Source organism: Puntigrus tetrazona, chromosome 25, assembly GCF_018831695.1.
Source record: "Puntigrus tetrazona isolate hp1 chromosome 25, ASM1883169v1, whole genome shotgun sequence".
NCBI lineage: Eukaryota > Metazoa > Chordata > Actinopteri > Cypriniformes > Cyprinidae > Puntigrus > Puntigrus tetrazona.
The window spans coordinates 11,357,625-11,374,761 of NC_056723.1; the positions used below are offsets into that span (position 1 = coordinate 11,357,625).

Sequence of the window (17,137 nt, forward strand, 5' to 3'; positions counted from 1 at the left end):
GATGACTACAGCCCGTCTGTAACAGTATATAACTTTTTCTCAGTTGCCTGAACAAACCAGAGACCGTGGTTAACTTTAACCTGAATGGGAATGTTGACCAGCCAGTATGTATATTAACCATTGCTTGCAGGAGAGATACTGCCTTGGCTGTCACAAATGATTTGAGCATAAGAATGACCCCTGTCTTTCACCAAGGGTTTCAGCATTTTTCTCTGGCTGTGGAATTGTGTGATTTTATTCCAACAAAAAGAGACATACAAAATATGCAGAGCATTGAGTGAAAATTTGATATGGTATTATTTCAGTTCTATAGACAAGGGCTTAATAAACACAGTAATGTGTTATTTGTTTTTATACACAAATTATTTGAAGGTCAGTGGAAAGAAAATAGCATTAGCTCAGTAAACAAAAGAAATAAAAAAATGCAGTCATTAAGCAATATTTAGACTCTGCCTGTTTATATTCGTCTGTTAATACATGTACTGAAATACTATATAAACAATTATTTATTATTTACATTATATAACAGATGAAGGGTCTTGTTATAGAACCATGGGTCAATATACCAGTTCTTATAATATGAACAACAATTTGTTTATATTATAAGAACTGGTATATTGACCTCATGGTCCTATAACAAGATCTTTCATCTATTATCTGCCTGAAAATGTGTTAAAGAGTGCCCTCTGTTGAGCGAGTGTCAGAACAGACAATCATTTCCCATACAAAGAGATCACATACATATTTGTTTGTTGATATAGTAATAATGCATAGTAGTTATATTTAATTGATTATAACTCACATCTCACATTTCTTCAAGAAACCACATGAGACACTATTTATGGACTGTTTTGTCATTTATGTAGTATATATACCGTATGTCTATATTGCATTACTTTCTCATGCAAAATGTCTGAAAATGAAAGTTATATTAAAGACAAACTATTAAAGCACACATCTAGAAGACCTTTGACAGATTCAGCAGAATTAAAAAAATAAAAGACATAAAACAGAAGAAAAGTGTCCAGGAAGCGGTTGTGGGCATCAAGTGAAATGTTTTATGGCTCCTTGTGTTAATACAATGAAAGTCCAGAAAGTCATAGCAGTTTAAGCGTTTGGCCTTGGTCTAGTCATAATTAACACACACAGGCAGCTCGGTCAAATAATAATCAAATAATCGTATTTATTGCAACTCAAAGTTAGCTCTGAGGAAGCTTAAAAGCAATTTAACATAACATTTGAGTGGAGCTTGGCTCTGGAGTTTATGAAGTCTGAACTCAACACTGAAGAGTCGAGAGGAGCCACGATCTTTCGGTCTGAAGAAGCAGAGGCTGATTTCTGTAGCGAGATGTAACTCAGATGAAGGAGGGACTCTGGTCCGTCTGCTACAGTTGAGCACAACCCTAGCATTTGAGCTCATGATACAAAGAGAAAGACTATAAACAGACTTCGGCAGACATGTTGATGTTCATTTATTAACATGCTCATTCTCTCAGAAATTTTTAAAAGAGACAGGACAGATATACATATACAAGTACATATATATACACACACACGTATATATTTATATACATACACACACACATCTCCATTTAATTTGGTTCTCACCCCTTGTACTTATCATATCCACCATCATCATTTAGCCTCCTGAAAAGTTTACCTTGTTAAAGAGCGACCTCTGCTGAGCAATTGTCAGAACAAACCTGAACGCAAATATATTTTTGTAACGACACCGAAGCGCTATACAAATAAAACGACAACTTCAATAACTTGCTGCGTTCTGCCTCTGATACGCCGATATCCGACATACATTTTTTTCTGCCTTCGTTTTGCCACGTTCGCGCACGCACCGCGTTTATTTTACAGAACGCAAACAAAACTACCCACTTTGCGCGTTTTAACTTTAATTAAAGCACCGCGCGATCCCATTCTGACACGCGTGAAGTTAGTCGCGATCGCTTTGGATACCGCGCAAACGGCTCAAACGCCACGTGCCCTTCTGTCCTATTCTTCTGGTGGAAGGTTCCGGTGCCGGAGCTCGAGAAGGTTCTGGAGCGCCGCGGTTTATATAAGAGCGACAGCGCGCGCTGCGTCCAGCGGCAGTACGACAGTCACGCGAGCGGAGACGAACCCGACGCGACGCGGCGAGCCGGCTTCTCCTCTTGCTTTACTCCTGTGAGTATTATCAAACTCATAACGTACACGAAGCTTTATTTGAAGCGCTCTCTCCAGAGCCGTTCACTCGTCATCTGACGGTTTGAGAGAGACGTTAGCTTTCAAATTAAACCTAATTCAAGCGTCCGCTCGTTTCGTGTGCGTTTATTAAACGGTGGATCGAGCTTTTTAACTGTGTCGTAGGCAGGGCTGTTGATTTGTTGTGTCCCTCCACTCTGTAGCTGATTCCGGTCAAAGATGGTTCGAGAAACCGGTTTCTACGACCTGCTCGGCGTCAGTCCCAAAGCCTCGGTGGACGAGATCAAGAAAGCGTATCGGAAGCTGGCGCTGAAATATCACCCGGATAAAAACCCGGACGAAGGCGAGAAAGTAAGTGGAGGCGCTGCGCCGCGAGCGGAAACCGTGTCGTGTTACGCGTCGCCTGATGAATGACAGCGACAGAAACGAGAGGAACTTTCTGGAAGTGTCCTGGGATTTGCCTGCATATATGGACGCAAAGCGTATTTTTAAGTGTTATTTTTATCTGATTTCTTTTCGTTGTTATTGTTTTGAATAAAGCAGTAAACACGCGAAGCCTTAGACAGTAAATGAAGAAACTAAAAATCACAATTTAGTTAAATTATTATATTTTACCTACTATTTTGTGTTGGCTACACTTTAGTATAGGCCCGAGACTCACTATTAACTAGTTTCTTATAAGAGTGCCTGTTATTAACATGCTAGCTATTTCTAACTTATAAAGCACATATTTTGCACGAGCATATTGCACACCACTTATCCTGCCCAGTGGACCCTTTTTCACATTCCCGGGTTTCTTAGCCGGAAGTCGTCATAGTTGGGTTCATTTCGAAAGAGCAGTGAATGGGAGAGGACTGCAAAAATGGGCCGTTTGTGCAAAAAGCTAAAGAAAAACTGAACAGTAGTGTTTTCATGGCTTTCAAAAAAGGAAAAGAGACTGATAACTGATATGCAGATCCGTTGGTTTCATTCAAATCAAAGAGAAAACAACATGGAAAATGTATTTGTGTTGTTGCAGATAACAAAATGGCCTTATGGTGATGCAGAGGAGACTAATTGTTGAATAAAGTTGTTGTTTTTGGGGGGGTTTGGGCAAAACTTACCTAAACTTAACACCCACTATTCATAAGCAGCAAACAGAAGCAGAAGTCACAGTAAACGGTTCGTTAATGTGAAGAATCAGGCCTTAAAATAATGTTTTATTTAGATATTTGTTGAGATTGAGAGAAAAAGACGAACTTGCCGGTTTTCAAAAATATATAAACACACATAAAATGATAAAACTAATAAAAAATTCATCCTAATACAAAGTGATGGAGGAAAAAGTAAAAAAGGAATGCAAAATAAATGGCCGACGTAATTTAAAAATGAACTGTTACAGAAAATAACAGAAACATGATAGCCTGTGTTTAGGCATGCATTATTAAAATGAACATCTTTTCTGTCCTCCAGTTTAAACTGATATCGCAAGCCTACGAGGTCCTGTCAGATCCAAAAAAGAGGGATTTGTATGACCAAGGAGGTGAACAAGCCATAAAGGAGGGAGGCATGGGAGGAGGAGGATCTCCCATGGACATTTTCAACATGTTTTTTGGCGGCGGAGGCAGAATGCAGAGAGAAAGGAGAGGTGAGTTTTTTTGCTACACTAGGTTCTGCAAAGTCTCCCCACATGAAAACCAAAAATAGTCTTTATGCAGTGTTCAGGCGGTTGGTAGCTAACACCGTGTTACCCGTCTTCCTTTATTCAGGTAAGAACGTGGTCCACCAGCTTGGAGTCACACTGGAGGAATTATACAACGGCTCAACGAGAAAACTCGGCCTTCAGAAGAACGTGATCTGCGAGAAATGCGAAGGTAAGAAGGTTGCTAGAAGGTTCCTTCAGTCGCAAAACCGTTACAATGCTATTGTAATTCAAGACCCAGCGGCGATTTTTAAAGATTTAAGGACCTGTCTTGCAGGTTACGGAGGCAAAAAGGGCACAATTGAAAAATGCTCCACCTGCAAAGGAAAAGGGGTTCAGGTCCAGGTGCAGCAGATCGGCCCGGGAATGATCCAGCAGATTCAGAGCATGTGCTCCGACTGCCAGGGACAGGGAGAGAGGTTCAGCTCCAAGGATCGCTGCAAGACCTGCAACGGACACAAAGTGGAGCGCAAGAAGAAGATTCTCGAAGTCCATATCGACAAAGGTAGAGGAACCTCGCTGAATACCAGGCCTTTGCGAAGTATTCTAGACGCGTGTGAATAATGGTCTTTGTCACAGGAATGAAGGACGGTCAGAAGATCACGTTCCACGGAGAAGGAGATCAAGAGCCCGGACTGGAGCCTGGGGATGTTATAATTGTACTTGACATTAAAGAACACCCCGTCTTCCAAAGACAAGATGACAACCTGGTCATGAAGATGAAGATCAAGCTGGTGGAGGCGCTGTGTGGCTTTAAAAAATCAGTTCATACGCTGGATAACCGATTGCTGCTCATCAACTCACCTCCAGGTATGCCCTATATACTATTTATATGCGAGTAATATTTGAGGGAGAGTTCCAGTGATATTTAGTACATCCAGTATTTAAATTTGGATTGATTTGAATTTGATTTTTTCTTGTTTTAGGTCAAGTAATAAAACCTAATGATGTAAAATGTATTCACAATGAGGGCATGCCTGTGTACAGAGACCCTTATGAGAAAGGGCTTCTTATCATAAAGTTTGAGGTAAGTCTCTACCTAATTTGATTATATCACTTTTATTATGTTTAGTTGCTTTTATTTTAATACTGTTTATTTGATTTAATGTTACTTTGCATCTTCTGGAAGCAAACCATAAGTAGATGGCCTACTACCACTAAAGTTATTAGTTACTAATATTAAATTAAAATTATTTACTTCATTTCTTGTTCTTATTTTTTTGTTTAATGTCTTAGTATAATATTATTATATTTGATCTATTTAATTTTATTTCTATTTGTATTTAAGTTTTGCTTATATACCTTAAATATATACAGCGCACACACATTAATCTTTTGACACTACTAATATACAAATAAATAATAGAGGGGGAAAAAACCCCAGTGATTTGTAAAAGCAAACAATGATTAAATTATAACTTGTGTTGGATCTGCCACATCTTACAGAAGTCTTTTCTATTCCCTTAGATCGAGTTCCCGGATAAACACTGGCTACCTGAGCACATGCTGCCCGACCTGGAGAGGTTACTTCCAGTCAGAGATCACTTCATGATGTCAGATGACATGGAAGAGGTCGACCTCTGTGAAGTAGACTATGAAAATCAAAAGAGAAACCGCAGCGGCGAAGCCTACAGTGAAGACGACGGCCCCAGGCAGAGCGTCCAGTGCCAGACTCAGTAAACGTCACATAGAGGAAACACTGGACTGCAGATATACACTCAACAATAGGCCGGTTAAATTTAGTTCTTGCTGCGTGATACATACAGCAGGAATGCCGCCACCAAGCCTTACGAAACGGACCATTTTCCCGCCAGCGTCGGAGGTCTTCTTTCCGAAGAGTCCGTGTCCTGAAGCACTCAGGAGTGGTTGGCGGTTACCACCATACATGAGCGTTAAGAGACATTTAAAGCAACTATTTTGGGTAAACGTTTCAGTCATTTACAGATGGAGTTTAATAGCGACTTAACGTGCATGCGTATGTTTGAGTGCGTTCCCTTTTGTATGTTAATCTTTAGATGTGCTTTTTCTGTTTGTTTTGGCCAGTGGAAAATCTGCATTTGTACGTTTTCTAAGAATGGGACACACCTTGTGTTTAATGTGTTGTTTCCTTCTTTAAAATGTTTTATTTTCACAAATTAAAAACGTCATTACAGCGCCTCCTTTTGCTTGAATATACATAATTGCAACTGAACGAAAGCAATCTCAAAAATATTTAATAAAGTTTAATACTCTAGCTAATTTTAGATTTAAAAACCCTCTTCTCTGGGGTCGGTGACTCTATTTTTAAGAGATCAGTGCCTTTAAATGAACAAGTGGGCATCAGTTTGATGCGATAAACACTTCTATTAAAAGAATGCTTTTCACATATTCTATAAAATATTAAGTGCACAGGTTTTAAATTTTTATAATGATAAACTCAAATCAGGACATTAGAATGATTATTGAGGGATCACGCGACACTGAAGACTGGAGTAATGATGCATCTTTACATCACAGGTTTTTTTTAATATAATATTTTATAAACACATAGCAGAATTTATTCTAAACACTGGAATCGTAGTAATGCAGATGGGTAGCGTTTAAAAACAAAATATAGATGTTAAATATTACATAACGTCACGTCAAGGCATCATTGCATGAGATGAGAAATTAAACCAAAAAAAAAAAAAAGTTTAGAATATGTTTGAATTAAAGGGCAGGATGCAGCTGTGTCATGCAGAAGAAACTTTATTCAGAAGCACTGAACTGATAGCATGGTAGAAAGAACCTGCCACGCACCATTCATAATCACATTATTCAAGTTCATTCATTGTAATCAATGAAAAGTAAGGCATTGGGAAGTCGCACAATTCTTTGTATTCAAAGCATCACTCCTTTTTCATCCTTCTCAGTGCTGCTTTCTTCTGAAAGAACAACCTATTAGAAGAAAAAGGTAGCTTGAGATACTCCCTCTCTCATATATATTTGTAATTATGGTTCAAAAGTACAACCCATAGAGGCTGGATGTTTTACAATCATTGAGCAAATACACACCCTCGGTCAGCCTTGCTTTTCCTCCTGTGGGCTGGCAGAGCACCGTCGAACAGCCAACGCACAACACAACCGTCTGCGCATGACTGAACACAGTCGTGATCTTATAACAGCCTGCGTGGAGAGAAGCAGCAAAGATTAGAGCTCCTGCAAGCGGCTGCATTTCTCCACAAGAACACAGACAGACGGTTCTTCTGAAAGATCTCAAACCTGGGCATTTCACATCCATGAAGTACGAGTTGGGACTCTGCACAAGCCTTTTCTTCTTATGTTGCCTTCTCTCAAAATCAAAGGACGGGTTCAGCAGATCTTTGGCCAGCTGGGGAAAAAAAAAGAGAGTTAAATATTACACATTTCTAATGATTTAAAATGTGTTTGTGTATAATAATAATATATATACACACATAATATATACATATATACATACACACACACACATATATATATATATATATATATATATACACACATACATAAAGTGTATAAAAATGTAAATATAGAAACTTTTGATTACATAATTTGTTTCATTCTTCATTAAATATAAATAATATATTTTAAATACTAATTAGTAATAATTTTGACATTTTAAATGTGACTTTTGGAAATTTTACATAAAAAAGGCTTACATAAAATTACATTTTAAATGCGTGTAATCCAAATATTAATGTTTAGACATTTATAATCGAATGCATTTCTCTCACACACCCTATAAACGTTAATATACCATCTCCGACGATACGACAATCAAAACCTAGTCGGCACTAGTTTGTATTTATACGTGCACTGCCGCAGTATCGTTATACATTAACACCACGCTGCTTTGCACACAAAAACAAACACTGTTTAACGGCAGTATTGATCACTCCCATCACTGCCAACCCGAAAGCTATGATACCGTACTTTCAAAATGACAAACAAAAGCTCACGTCTCGCGCTTAAACACGTCTCGCGCAAAGTGAAACATTAGGCCCCGTCTGAACCCGAGCAGCGCCACGTGAAATCACAAACTTTCCCGTGTTTGTCGCGCGGCTAAAATCACCAGCGACCGGATAAATATCAAAACGCCGGACGGCGGGGCGCGTGTCAACGACTGTCACGCGCGGGAATCGTTGTCCAGTCGAGCAAACCCACTCACAGGCATTGTCGGGAGCTGCTGATATTCGCATTCGTGTCTCTCGCTGCTGCTGCTGCTTTCCTCGAGTCTCTCGGGTAACTGCGGGGTTGCCAGGCGCAGCTTCATAAAGCGGATCGGGAGAGACATGCCCAGGCATGCTCCACAATAAAACACGCCTTTATACATTAGACCTTATAAAACCTGACAACATTACAGATATTTCCGAAATATTACATCAGCTCGACGACTGTAAGTGATGTAGCTATTCATCACCTCAAATCTCGACGAGGAACATCGATTGCCATCAGCTCTACGCAATATGTAAAGCCTATAGGGTGGATATATAGCGACATAATAATAATAATAATAATAATAATAATAATAATAATAATAATAATAATAATGATAAAGAAGAACATGTACAATTACAATTTGTAATTTAAAAAACAAGAAAGAAAGAAAAAAGTTAACCTTCTGGATTAATATCTCGCGTACTGGCAACCTTGATATCACTTCAAAATTTAATTTCGAAAGGCGCGGGGCTTAATGTTTTTTTAGCAGTAGTTCCTACGGGACACATTTACTTGTTCATTTTAATTGTTTGTGTTATTATGTGCTCTTATTTAAACGAATTGCAAACTTTGAGTAAGCCTGCATCTATTATTGATCTCATCTGGAGGATCTTGTGACTGCGCCCCCTAGCGGTTGTTCAATGACAGCACCGCTACCATTATGTTTAGTAGGCCTCCTGGACAGTAAACGAAGGAACTGTTGTCAAATAGACAAGCAAATAATCCGTTTGGATATAATTGTATTTATTATTATAGATTCACGAGTTATTCTGAGTAACACATATAACTATATTTGGAAATTGTCATTTGTGAGTCAGTTAGTGGTATTAATCATCTATTTTAGTCTGTTTTTTTAAAGGTCTTTTATTTAGGCACACACACATATCACAAAATTTAATAATTAAAAATAAATGAAGGGTATATACAAATAGTCTACATATCTGATGGGTATTATACATATCATATACCTGATCAAATACATAAAAGCCCTTATAATAAATAAATATAATAAAAAAATGTAGGGATGGTTTCACAGACAGGGCTATGGTTCAGTTAGGACGTTTAAGTAACCTTTATAAATGTGCCTTATTTTTGTAAACATGAAGGGAAAAAACATTACTGGTTTAGACCAGTAAACATAAGTTGCACAGGTTTATTTGTAGCAATAGCCAACAATATACTGTATGGGTCATAATTATAAATAAAGATCATGTTACAGTAAGATATTTTGTAATTTCCCACCAGAAATATATCAAAACAATTTTTGATTAGTGATAGGCTATGCAATTACGTCATTTGGAAAAAAAATGTATATATATATATATATATATATATATATATATATATATATATATATATATATATATATATATATATTATTATTATTATTATTATTATTTTCACCCAGGTTTCAAAATTTTCAAATCTTGTGCGATATCAAACCACACCAAAGCTTTCATATGATGTAAAAATCTAATTTTATTTGAATAAAATGACCCTTATCACTGGTTTTGGACCAGGGTCACATTTTAGTCTGTGAGACACACACACACACACACACACACACACACACACACACACGTTTTATGGGGACAATGCATAGAGTGTATGTGTTACTGTCCTACATCAACACTACACCTAAACAAGCCCCTTACAGGAAACTACTGGCACAAAATGTAATCCTGTATATTTTATAAAGTTGTTTCCTCACGAGGACCTAAAAAATAAATACCAGGCGCACACACAACATTTTTTTCAGTGAGATATATATTTAAAGATGTTTCAGTAATATTTAAATACCTTGCATGTGTGCAGTACAGTACGGCTCAGGGTTCCGTGTCACTGTCCTCCTAGAAACGACACTGACCAATCACAGGGGAGACGCGCGCCGACGTCACGCCACGAGGCTCCGCCCCCGCTCGAGACCCTGTGATTTTTGTGTCAATGCCACGAACAAGGGAAACCGCGCGCTGTCATTCATAAAGGAAACACCGGCTCGGTAAATGGCGAAGACCTACGACTACCTTTTCAAACTCTTGCTAATAGGAGACAGCGGAGTGGGGAAGACATGTCTCCTGTTCAGATTCAGCGAGGACGCGTTTAACACCACCTTCATCTCCACAATCGGTCAGTTCACCGGTGATCTGGGTGGAAGGTACCGGACGGTGTCCCGTTATCCGCGGGACAATAGGGGTCAGATGCAGCAGAGCTGTAATAATTCAGTTTCTAGTGCTAGTCGTGATGATCAAGTGGGTTTAAAATGCACCTGTGGGGTTTTTAATCAATCGTGTGATTGTGTGTAAAACTAAAACATCTGGATTCATTTAGAAATGCATAGGCCTTTGAGTACATACAGCTGCAGACAGATATTTTTAAAAGCTCGTACACGTATAGCCATAACACACATACACTTTGTTTATTTAAATGTACATTTTATTTAAATTTCTAAGCTTTTACTATGAAAAAACACAAGCTAGACGGTTTATTCCTGCATTTTGACAGTTTTTTTGTTTATCTGTATATATTGACGTACAGATATAGGTACAGCTGGAAACAATGCTGTCGGCTCTGTGAAGGTGTGAGGGTCATATTTTGCTGAGCAGAGCTGTATCTACTTTTATCCCGTGAAACCCGCTCACTAATGGCCTTACAAGTTCATACAGGAGTCTACACGAGGGAAACATAAACAGTGTATTGGGCTGTGTAGGCATTTTGTGTTCACGCTGATGGACTCAAGCCACTCAGAGCATTGCTGATAGATGTTTTGTTGCAGAATTTAGGTTTAAAGCCATAAGCAGACGCCGTTTCCCATATAATGAGTCGTTATTCTTTGACGGTGAGAAAAAGAAATGTGCTTCTTCACAATGCAGAAAACTTGTGATAAACTATGTTACATATCCAGAGTGAAGAAGCTCTTTTTTATTTTGATTTTAGAAATATTTACTCTGTTTTCTTCAATCAGCATAGACAAACAAGAAATGTAAAAAAAATAATATATATGTATTTATGTATATAAACATAAGTGTAAAGACTTAAGTGTAAACTTTTTCCAGTTTAAAGAACCATTTAATGAATGATAAGGATGCATCGATGTGCCTTTTTTTAATGGAACCATAGATGCTGATAAAGAACCTTCATGTATATATGATTCAGATGATCCATTTTTACATAAAACAACAAAATACATTTTTTAATATCTTAAATATCTGTACAATTTCAAGTGCATTTACAAGATTTTTAGACAAAATACTGCATGAGAAAAGGATTTTCTCAGCTGTGTGTTTGTGTGTTTGTGTGTGTGTGTGTCTGAATGTTGCACATTTGTCTTTCGTCTGCCTGCACAGAGAGTTTAGTCATTTCCTTTGTCAGTTTTTCCATCTGATTAAAACGTCACCGCCCCCTCCGCCTTTGTTTGCGATGCTGTCTTGCAATGGGGTCTCTGAGCCTTGACTTTCTTTCAGACTTTAGTTGTATTTGCAGCCCATTTATCTGCAGCGTTCCCCTGTGAAAAGCAGCGATTTCGCTGAAAATGTTGACGTTGTGGTGTTCGAAACCATCACGGCCGGTCTGCACGAACAGCGTTTTGGTGACAGCATCAGGACTGGGGAAAGTACGGCTCCTTTGTGCGGGTCATCGTAGACTTGACCGTGAACAGAGGGCTGTACTGTTTGAATCCCCATCATGCTCTCGTGATGTTCACTCAGCCCATCTCAGCATTCTTCCGCCAATGCAGCCGAGCATTTGACTGGCATCTGCTTTCTTGTGCCAGGACGTCCACGACCCCATGCAGTTGTGGCCGCTCTGCATACTTCCCCATACTTCTCTGAGTGTCCCACCTCTGCTTCCTGTGACCGTGTGTGTTTCTTTCAGGGCTGTGTAAATGAAATTATGCTTCTCGTCATAGTTGTTGCTTAAAGCTTTTGCTATACATAACTGAATGTACATGGCATAAACATTTGTATCATTAGCTGGGTTTCTATCCACATGTTTTTGTGCCCATTTTGGGATATAGCATAACAAAAGAACATTGGATGTAAATGCCAATATGCAAATAAATATTAAAAATGCACATAAAAACCATATGCACTCAACTAAAACAACATATGTTGGTTAGGTATGTTTTGAAGAATGACTGATGGTTTTTGGCTGGTCTTTAGATGGTGTTTAGCTGGTCATGTAATGGTTTAAGCTGGTCCAGCTGGTCTTGTGCTGGTCCTAAGCAATTAGTTCCTGTTCAGGACCGGCTGAGGACCGGCTCAAACCAGCAGCCATGCTTCAAGATATACCTAACTACCGAATGCTGTTTTTTTTCAACATGAAAATAGGATAAATGTCACATAGGAAAACGTGATAGAAACACTTTTACCAAATAAATTCCTTAATGCACACCAAAAAGACCCGTCTTTGCAACGGGATAGCTTATTTGGATCTCATTGATGTATTTCATTAGCAGGCATCTGAAATGATAGTTTTCAAAAATGAGCAACGTCTCGTCAAAGTACTTTGTTATAATTATTTCCCAGGACTGCTTTCCTAAACAGCATGCTGGGGAAATAAGATAACATTACCACATTTCATCTGCACGCTCTGAAGCTCGTAATTTATTGCATGCAAACAGTATTATATACAGTGCCTTCTTCTACTGCAGCAATTTATTATTTTCTTTGTGATATTTAGCGCAAGTTAATCAGGAAGTGACTCATTAGATGGAAACAGTGTTTTATTCACAAATGCCTGGTAGCCGGTAAGCGTTTGGCCAATCGGTGGACCTTTATTTGCCTGAAAAACTAATATGATCACACCTTTTGTTGGACAGTATGACATTAGATAGTTAAAAGATGAAATGAGTTCAAACGGGAAAACCAAAATACAGAGTCACTCATTTGACGAGTTGTATCGAGTGTAAGACATATCATGTAATTGGTTTGTCTAGGTGTCTACTAAATGCCACATTTTGCATCATAAATAAGCTTTGAATCCTCCATCTTGATCGCAAACCAATCATCTCTCAAAGCATTAATAGGCTCGGGAAGCCATGCAGTATATGCAGAATAAAACCAAACATCTTATTGATGCGTGACACACAGCATTTTTGTGAGGCAAACTGGAAAACAGAAAAGCAAGCAATTTTATACAACCAGCAGGGTGAAAAATGGCAAGAGGAGCATTTAACCCCAGGAACTGGAAACATCTCATTATATCTTCACCACTGCAGAGAAACATTGATTGTACCATTGATTGCATGTGGTGCCAGTCATTGAAGATCTGACGATGTTTCTCTTTTTCTCTGTTGCCAGGAATTGATTTCAAAATCAGAACTATTGAGCTGAATGGGAAGAAAATCAAGCTGCAGATATGGTGAGTCGTTTTGTCGGCCTTGAATATGCAGCGCTAAGTCCTGTTTGATATACCTTATATCATTTACACTTCATCTTCAGAGATATTTGAAGCAGAGACGAATGAAAACATCATTAAACACGATGCAACTTGTTGAGTGTAAATGTTCATTTTCATTCAAAGTTTTAAATGGATGTCATAGTTGACACCCTTACTGGAGCAAAAAACGTTCTTAATCAGTCATCTGTGAAGAATGACGAGTAAGAAGGATGTCACAGTACACGTTGTGGCTGGTCTTCCTGTTAGCAGTCACAGTGCTCGCGCACCCTGTTCAGTGACTAATGAAGGATGAGACGTGCAGATAATAGTGTCATGGACAGGCTGCGCATCCGTACCTCTCTCTCTGTCTGCACACTTTACAGGATGTTTATATTAAGAGCAGGGTGGGATTCACTGTAAACGAATGCGAGCAGGGTGACAAAGGAAGGAAGGAACAAGGACGCATATAATATGTGTGTTTGTTTTACAGGGACACGGCAGGACAGGAAAGATTTAGGACGATCACCACGGCGTACTACAGAGGCGCTATGGTACAGCACCACTCGTGTGTATGTGAAAGTGAGGAGCGCTGAAGATGGATGTTTCATATCTCCGCTTGCTTTGTTTTCAGGGCATTATGTTGGTATATGACATCACCAGTGAAAAGTCGTTCGAGAACATTAAAAACTGGATACGCAACATCGAGGAGGTATATGAAGAAGAAAATGTTCGCATATTGTTTTGTGTAGCGTTATAATTGACATTATAAAACAGATTTGGTCCTGGTTTTTGATTGGTTAAGACACTGCTGTCTGATCATATTAGGGGCCATTGTATAATAGGCTTGATAAACGCTCTGTAAATTTACATCAAATATAATTTGTTTATTTGATACATTTGTTTGTGAATTTAATTTCTTCTGACTGTAACTTGCAGTGCTTGAACTTCTCAATTACTAATTTCAGCATGCATCATCTGACGTAGAGAAGATGATACTCGGAAACAAATGTGACATGAACGACAGGAGACAGGTGTCCAAAGAGAGAGGAGAGAAAGTGAGGCCTCTCATGTCTAATATGCTAATGATAGATCATTAAAAAAAGTATAATATAAGAAAATGTATTTAAAATAAGAAGAGCAAATAAAATGCATACATCTATTCTTGTAACACTACATTTTTATTATTATTTGTATTATTTATTATTACATTTTAATTTAGTTTTTTTATTTTCATCTTGTAGTTTGAATTTTTTTGTTTTTGGTTTATAACTGTGTTGTAATTTTTTTTACTTTTTGTCCAGCTGGCAATTGATTATGGGATCAAGTTTTTGGAAACAAGTGCAAAAACCAGCGTAAATGTCGAAGAGGCCTTTTTCACCCTTGCTAGAGACATTATGGCTCGACTTAGCAGAAAAATGGTGGGTGTTTTTTGAAGTTTTTTTTGTAAAACCGGAAAAGAAGTCATGAATCATTAAATCACTTTTTCAAATGATCACTGCTGTGGGTAAAAAAAAAGGTTTGTTTGATACTGGTTACGGATAGAACAATTGCACTTAATTCGATTACTATGGAAGCACGCTTCTGCCTCTAAATAAAAAATTAAAAAAATAGAATTGCGAGTTTATATCTAGCAGTTCTGACTATAACTGCTATATGTTTAAGAAAGCTAAATGTAAAATGTTTCTCTCTTTCTGTTGACTAGAATGATGGCGGTCAAGCAGATAGCGGAGGGCCTGTGAAGATTTCAGAGAAACGCTCTAAAAAGCACAGCATCTTCAAGTGTGCTCTGCTGTAACGCTTTTACGGCAAGTGTGTGCAGTACGTTCCCTCGCTGTGTGTCTGCGGCAGCCAGAAATGCTCTGCTGGTACGACATATCACACAAGCCTCTGCAAAGAGCTGGACTATCAGGCTCAAGAACAGATGAAGGTTCGTCTTTCCAAGCCCTTAAAGTCAAGAGAGGAATTATGCAGCTTTGAGAGATTTAGGCGGTAGAGTCACAATGGGAAACATTTCCTTTGTTGTGTGGTGATAATCGTGATGATTGTGTCAAAAAAATTAAATACGAATGTTTTTTTGTTTTTTTTTATGTTATTGTAAAATATTCTATATAGACACATCTTAAAACATTTGCTGCTGAAGGCTTAGATGTATAATTTACAGTATTTCTGAATTAGTCAGTTTGTCTTGTTGTGATATGTTCCTGGGTATCTTTTATACAGTATGTACACTGTGTTCTTGCACTGGTTAAAAAAAAAAAGTTTAATAGAGAAAACTTTGTAAAAGGCCATTTTTGGGACGCCAGTGGGTAAAAGCACTTTATGTGTGTTTTCAAAGAGCTCTCCTCACAGGCACGTCCATGTATAGCACAGACGGACATCAATCCATCTGCAGGAAGGTTGCAAAGATAGCACACGATGACTGTAGAGCACGATGGGCGAAGGAACATCTTCAGGTCAGGTATCAAAGGGAACACGTCTTACTTAGCAAAATCACAGTAGGAAGTGTGTGTCTGACACAGCTAAACCTGAGAAATTGTGCCTGTGTTGTACCGTAGATCCTTAGCCTTAGGGCGGTAAAATGTAGGGATTATATTCGAATTCAGTCTAGCACTGATTTGTGAAAATTGTGACATTTTTTTAAAATATGAAAATAATCATTAACTGTTCAATTAGCATTTCATGTTTTAATTTGAAAACGGGCTGCTTGGCCATGTGAAATCAAGTATAGAGACAACGGTCTTTGTGTCAGTGTTACAGTATGTTTTGTTAAACAGTAAAGCCACTAACGCATGTTTATGAAAATTCATTAACAAAGTTTTTTTTCTGTTCCAGCTTGATATTTCTAATTTTAGCAAATTTTTTGTTCAATTGCATCCAGTGCATAAGGTTATGTACTCAGTGTACAAGTAATCTTTTTTTTTACTGTTTACATATTTTTCACCATAGGCTCTTAAAAGAAACATACAATTGCCAAAAAGTGGTATTATGTGTTGTTGTTGTTTTTTGCTTGTAGTGTAATTATGTTTAGTTATTTAGTCAATGAATGCAGGGTGAAATCCAACTGGTTAAATCAGCACTTTTGTTTTCAAACCTGTGAGACATTTCAGTCTCCTGTTAAAACTGCACTAATAGTTGTGTCTAAAGAAATAGTACAGATTACAGCAATAAAACATCTCCATTTGGGAATTCTCTCTTCCGACTACTTGTGCTGATATTGGGGACCTTGATGCCTTGGAACTGGATCCATTACTTTGAGTTCATTTAATTTCCCTTTGACAAATGTAGCATTATCATGACCACTGATATTCAGATGGGACCATTGTTATGCATGTATTTTTGTTTTTCGTATTTGTGATTGTATGATTGAATTTTTAAGAGATGATGTGGTGTTATTGGACTCTATAATGCGACCTGTTTCCTGAAAATATACAGTATGCTTATTTAAACTTGTTGAAACCTTAACAAAGACAATGTGAACAAGAATTTGAAGTGTGGTTTTATTAACTGTAGACTTTTATACTACATATAACCAAAGTAAATACTGTATAAACATGTCTTGAGCTTATTTTTCTCTGGTCTAAAGTTGTCTTCTTATTCATCATCCAGAATAGCAGATGGTGCTATTACACAGTCTTATTCCCACAATAAACAGAATGCACTCATACAACATGC

The 17,137-nt window shown here is 38.0% G+C and overlaps 3 protein-coding genes across 3 annotated transcripts; 2 read left to right on the plus strand and 1 right to left on the minus strand.

Moving 5' to 3' along the window:
* The first annotated feature begins 1,373 nt into the window (after positions 1-1,373).
* On the plus strand, positions 1,374-6,030 carry dnaja (DnaJ heat shock protein family (Hsp40) member A). Its single transcript, XM_043227697.1, has 8 exons — positions 1,374-2,175; positions 2,397-2,544; positions 3,646-3,820; positions 3,942-4,046; positions 4,152-4,379; positions 4,454-4,684; positions 4,801-4,901; positions 5,342-6,030. Exons 2-8 carry the CDS (start codon positions 2,413-2,415, stop codon positions 5,552-5,554), a joined length of 1,185 nt encoding a protein of 394 aa, XP_043083632.1. The 5' UTR covers positions 1,374-2,175; positions 2,397-2,412; the 3' UTR covers positions 5,555-6,030.
* Positions 6,031-6,583: 553 nt separating this feature from the next.
* rps27l (ribosomal protein S27 like) lies at positions 6,584-8,192 on the minus strand. Its single transcript, XM_043227699.1, has 4 exons — positions 8,040-8,192; positions 7,115-7,223; positions 6,908-7,018; positions 6,584-6,790 (listed from the first exon to the last, which is right to left on the minus strand). Exons 1-4 carry the CDS (start codon positions 8,163-8,165, stop codon positions 6,762-6,764), a joined length of 375 nt encoding a protein of 124 aa, XP_043083634.1. The 5' UTR covers positions 8,166-8,192; the 3' UTR covers positions 6,584-6,761.
* Positions 8,193-9,995: 1,803 nt separating this feature from the next.
* Positions 9,996-17,030, plus strand: LOC122330565 (ras-related protein Rab-8B-like). Its single transcript, XM_043227698.1, has 7 exons — positions 9,996-10,216; positions 13,387-13,447; positions 13,956-14,016; positions 14,097-14,174; positions 14,431-14,520; positions 14,767-14,883; positions 15,168-17,030. Exons 1-7 carry the CDS (start codon positions 10,093-10,095, stop codon positions 15,258-15,260), a joined length of 624 nt encoding a protein of 207 aa, XP_043083633.1. The 5' UTR covers positions 9,996-10,092; the 3' UTR covers positions 15,261-17,030.
* Positions 17,031-17,137: the final 107 nt, after the last annotated feature.

What these genes read in the sequence shown, in the direction of transcription:
- dnaja (XM_043227697.1), top strand. Translation starts at nt 2,413, where the DNA reads ATGGTTCGAGAAACCGGTTTCTACGACCTGCTCGGCGTCAGTCCCAAA. An exon ending in GCTCATCAACTCACCTCCAG is followed by an intron (nt 4,685 to 4,800) that starts GTATGCCCTATA and finishes TTCTTGTTTTAG; the next exon opens with GTCAAGTAATAAAACCTAAT. An exon ending in TTCTTATCATAAAGTTTGAG is followed by an intron (nt 4,902 to 5,341) that starts GTAAGTCTCTAC and finishes CTATTCCCTTAG; the next exon opens with ATCGAGTTCCCGGATAAACA.
- rps27l (XM_043227699.1), bottom strand. Translation starts at nt 8,165, where the DNA reads ATGTCTCTCCCGATCCGCTTTATGAAGCTGCGCCTGGCAACCCCGCAG. An exon ending in AGCAGCTCCCGACAATGCCT is followed by an intron (nt 7,224 to 8,039) that starts GTGAGTGGGTTT and finishes TTTTTTCCCCAG; the next exon opens with CTGGCCAAAGATCTGCTGAA. An exon ending in CATGGATGTGAAATGCCCAG is followed by an intron (nt 7,019 to 7,114) that starts GTTTGAGATCTT and finishes CTCTCCACGCAG; the next exon opens with GCTGTTATAAGATCACGACT.
- LOC122330565 (XM_043227698.1), top strand. Translation starts at nt 10,093, where the DNA reads ATGGCGAAGACCTACGACTACCTTTTCAAACTCTTGCTAATAGGAGAC. An exon ending in CACCTTCATCTCCACAATCG is followed by an intron (nt 10,217 to 13,386) that starts GTCAGTTCACCG and finishes CTCTGTTGCCAG; the next exon opens with GAATTGATTTCAAAATCAGA. An exon ending in CGTACTACAGAGGCGCTATG is followed by an intron (nt 14,017 to 14,096) that starts GTACAGCACCAC and finishes CTTTGTTTTCAG; the next exon opens with GGCATTATGTTGGTATATGA.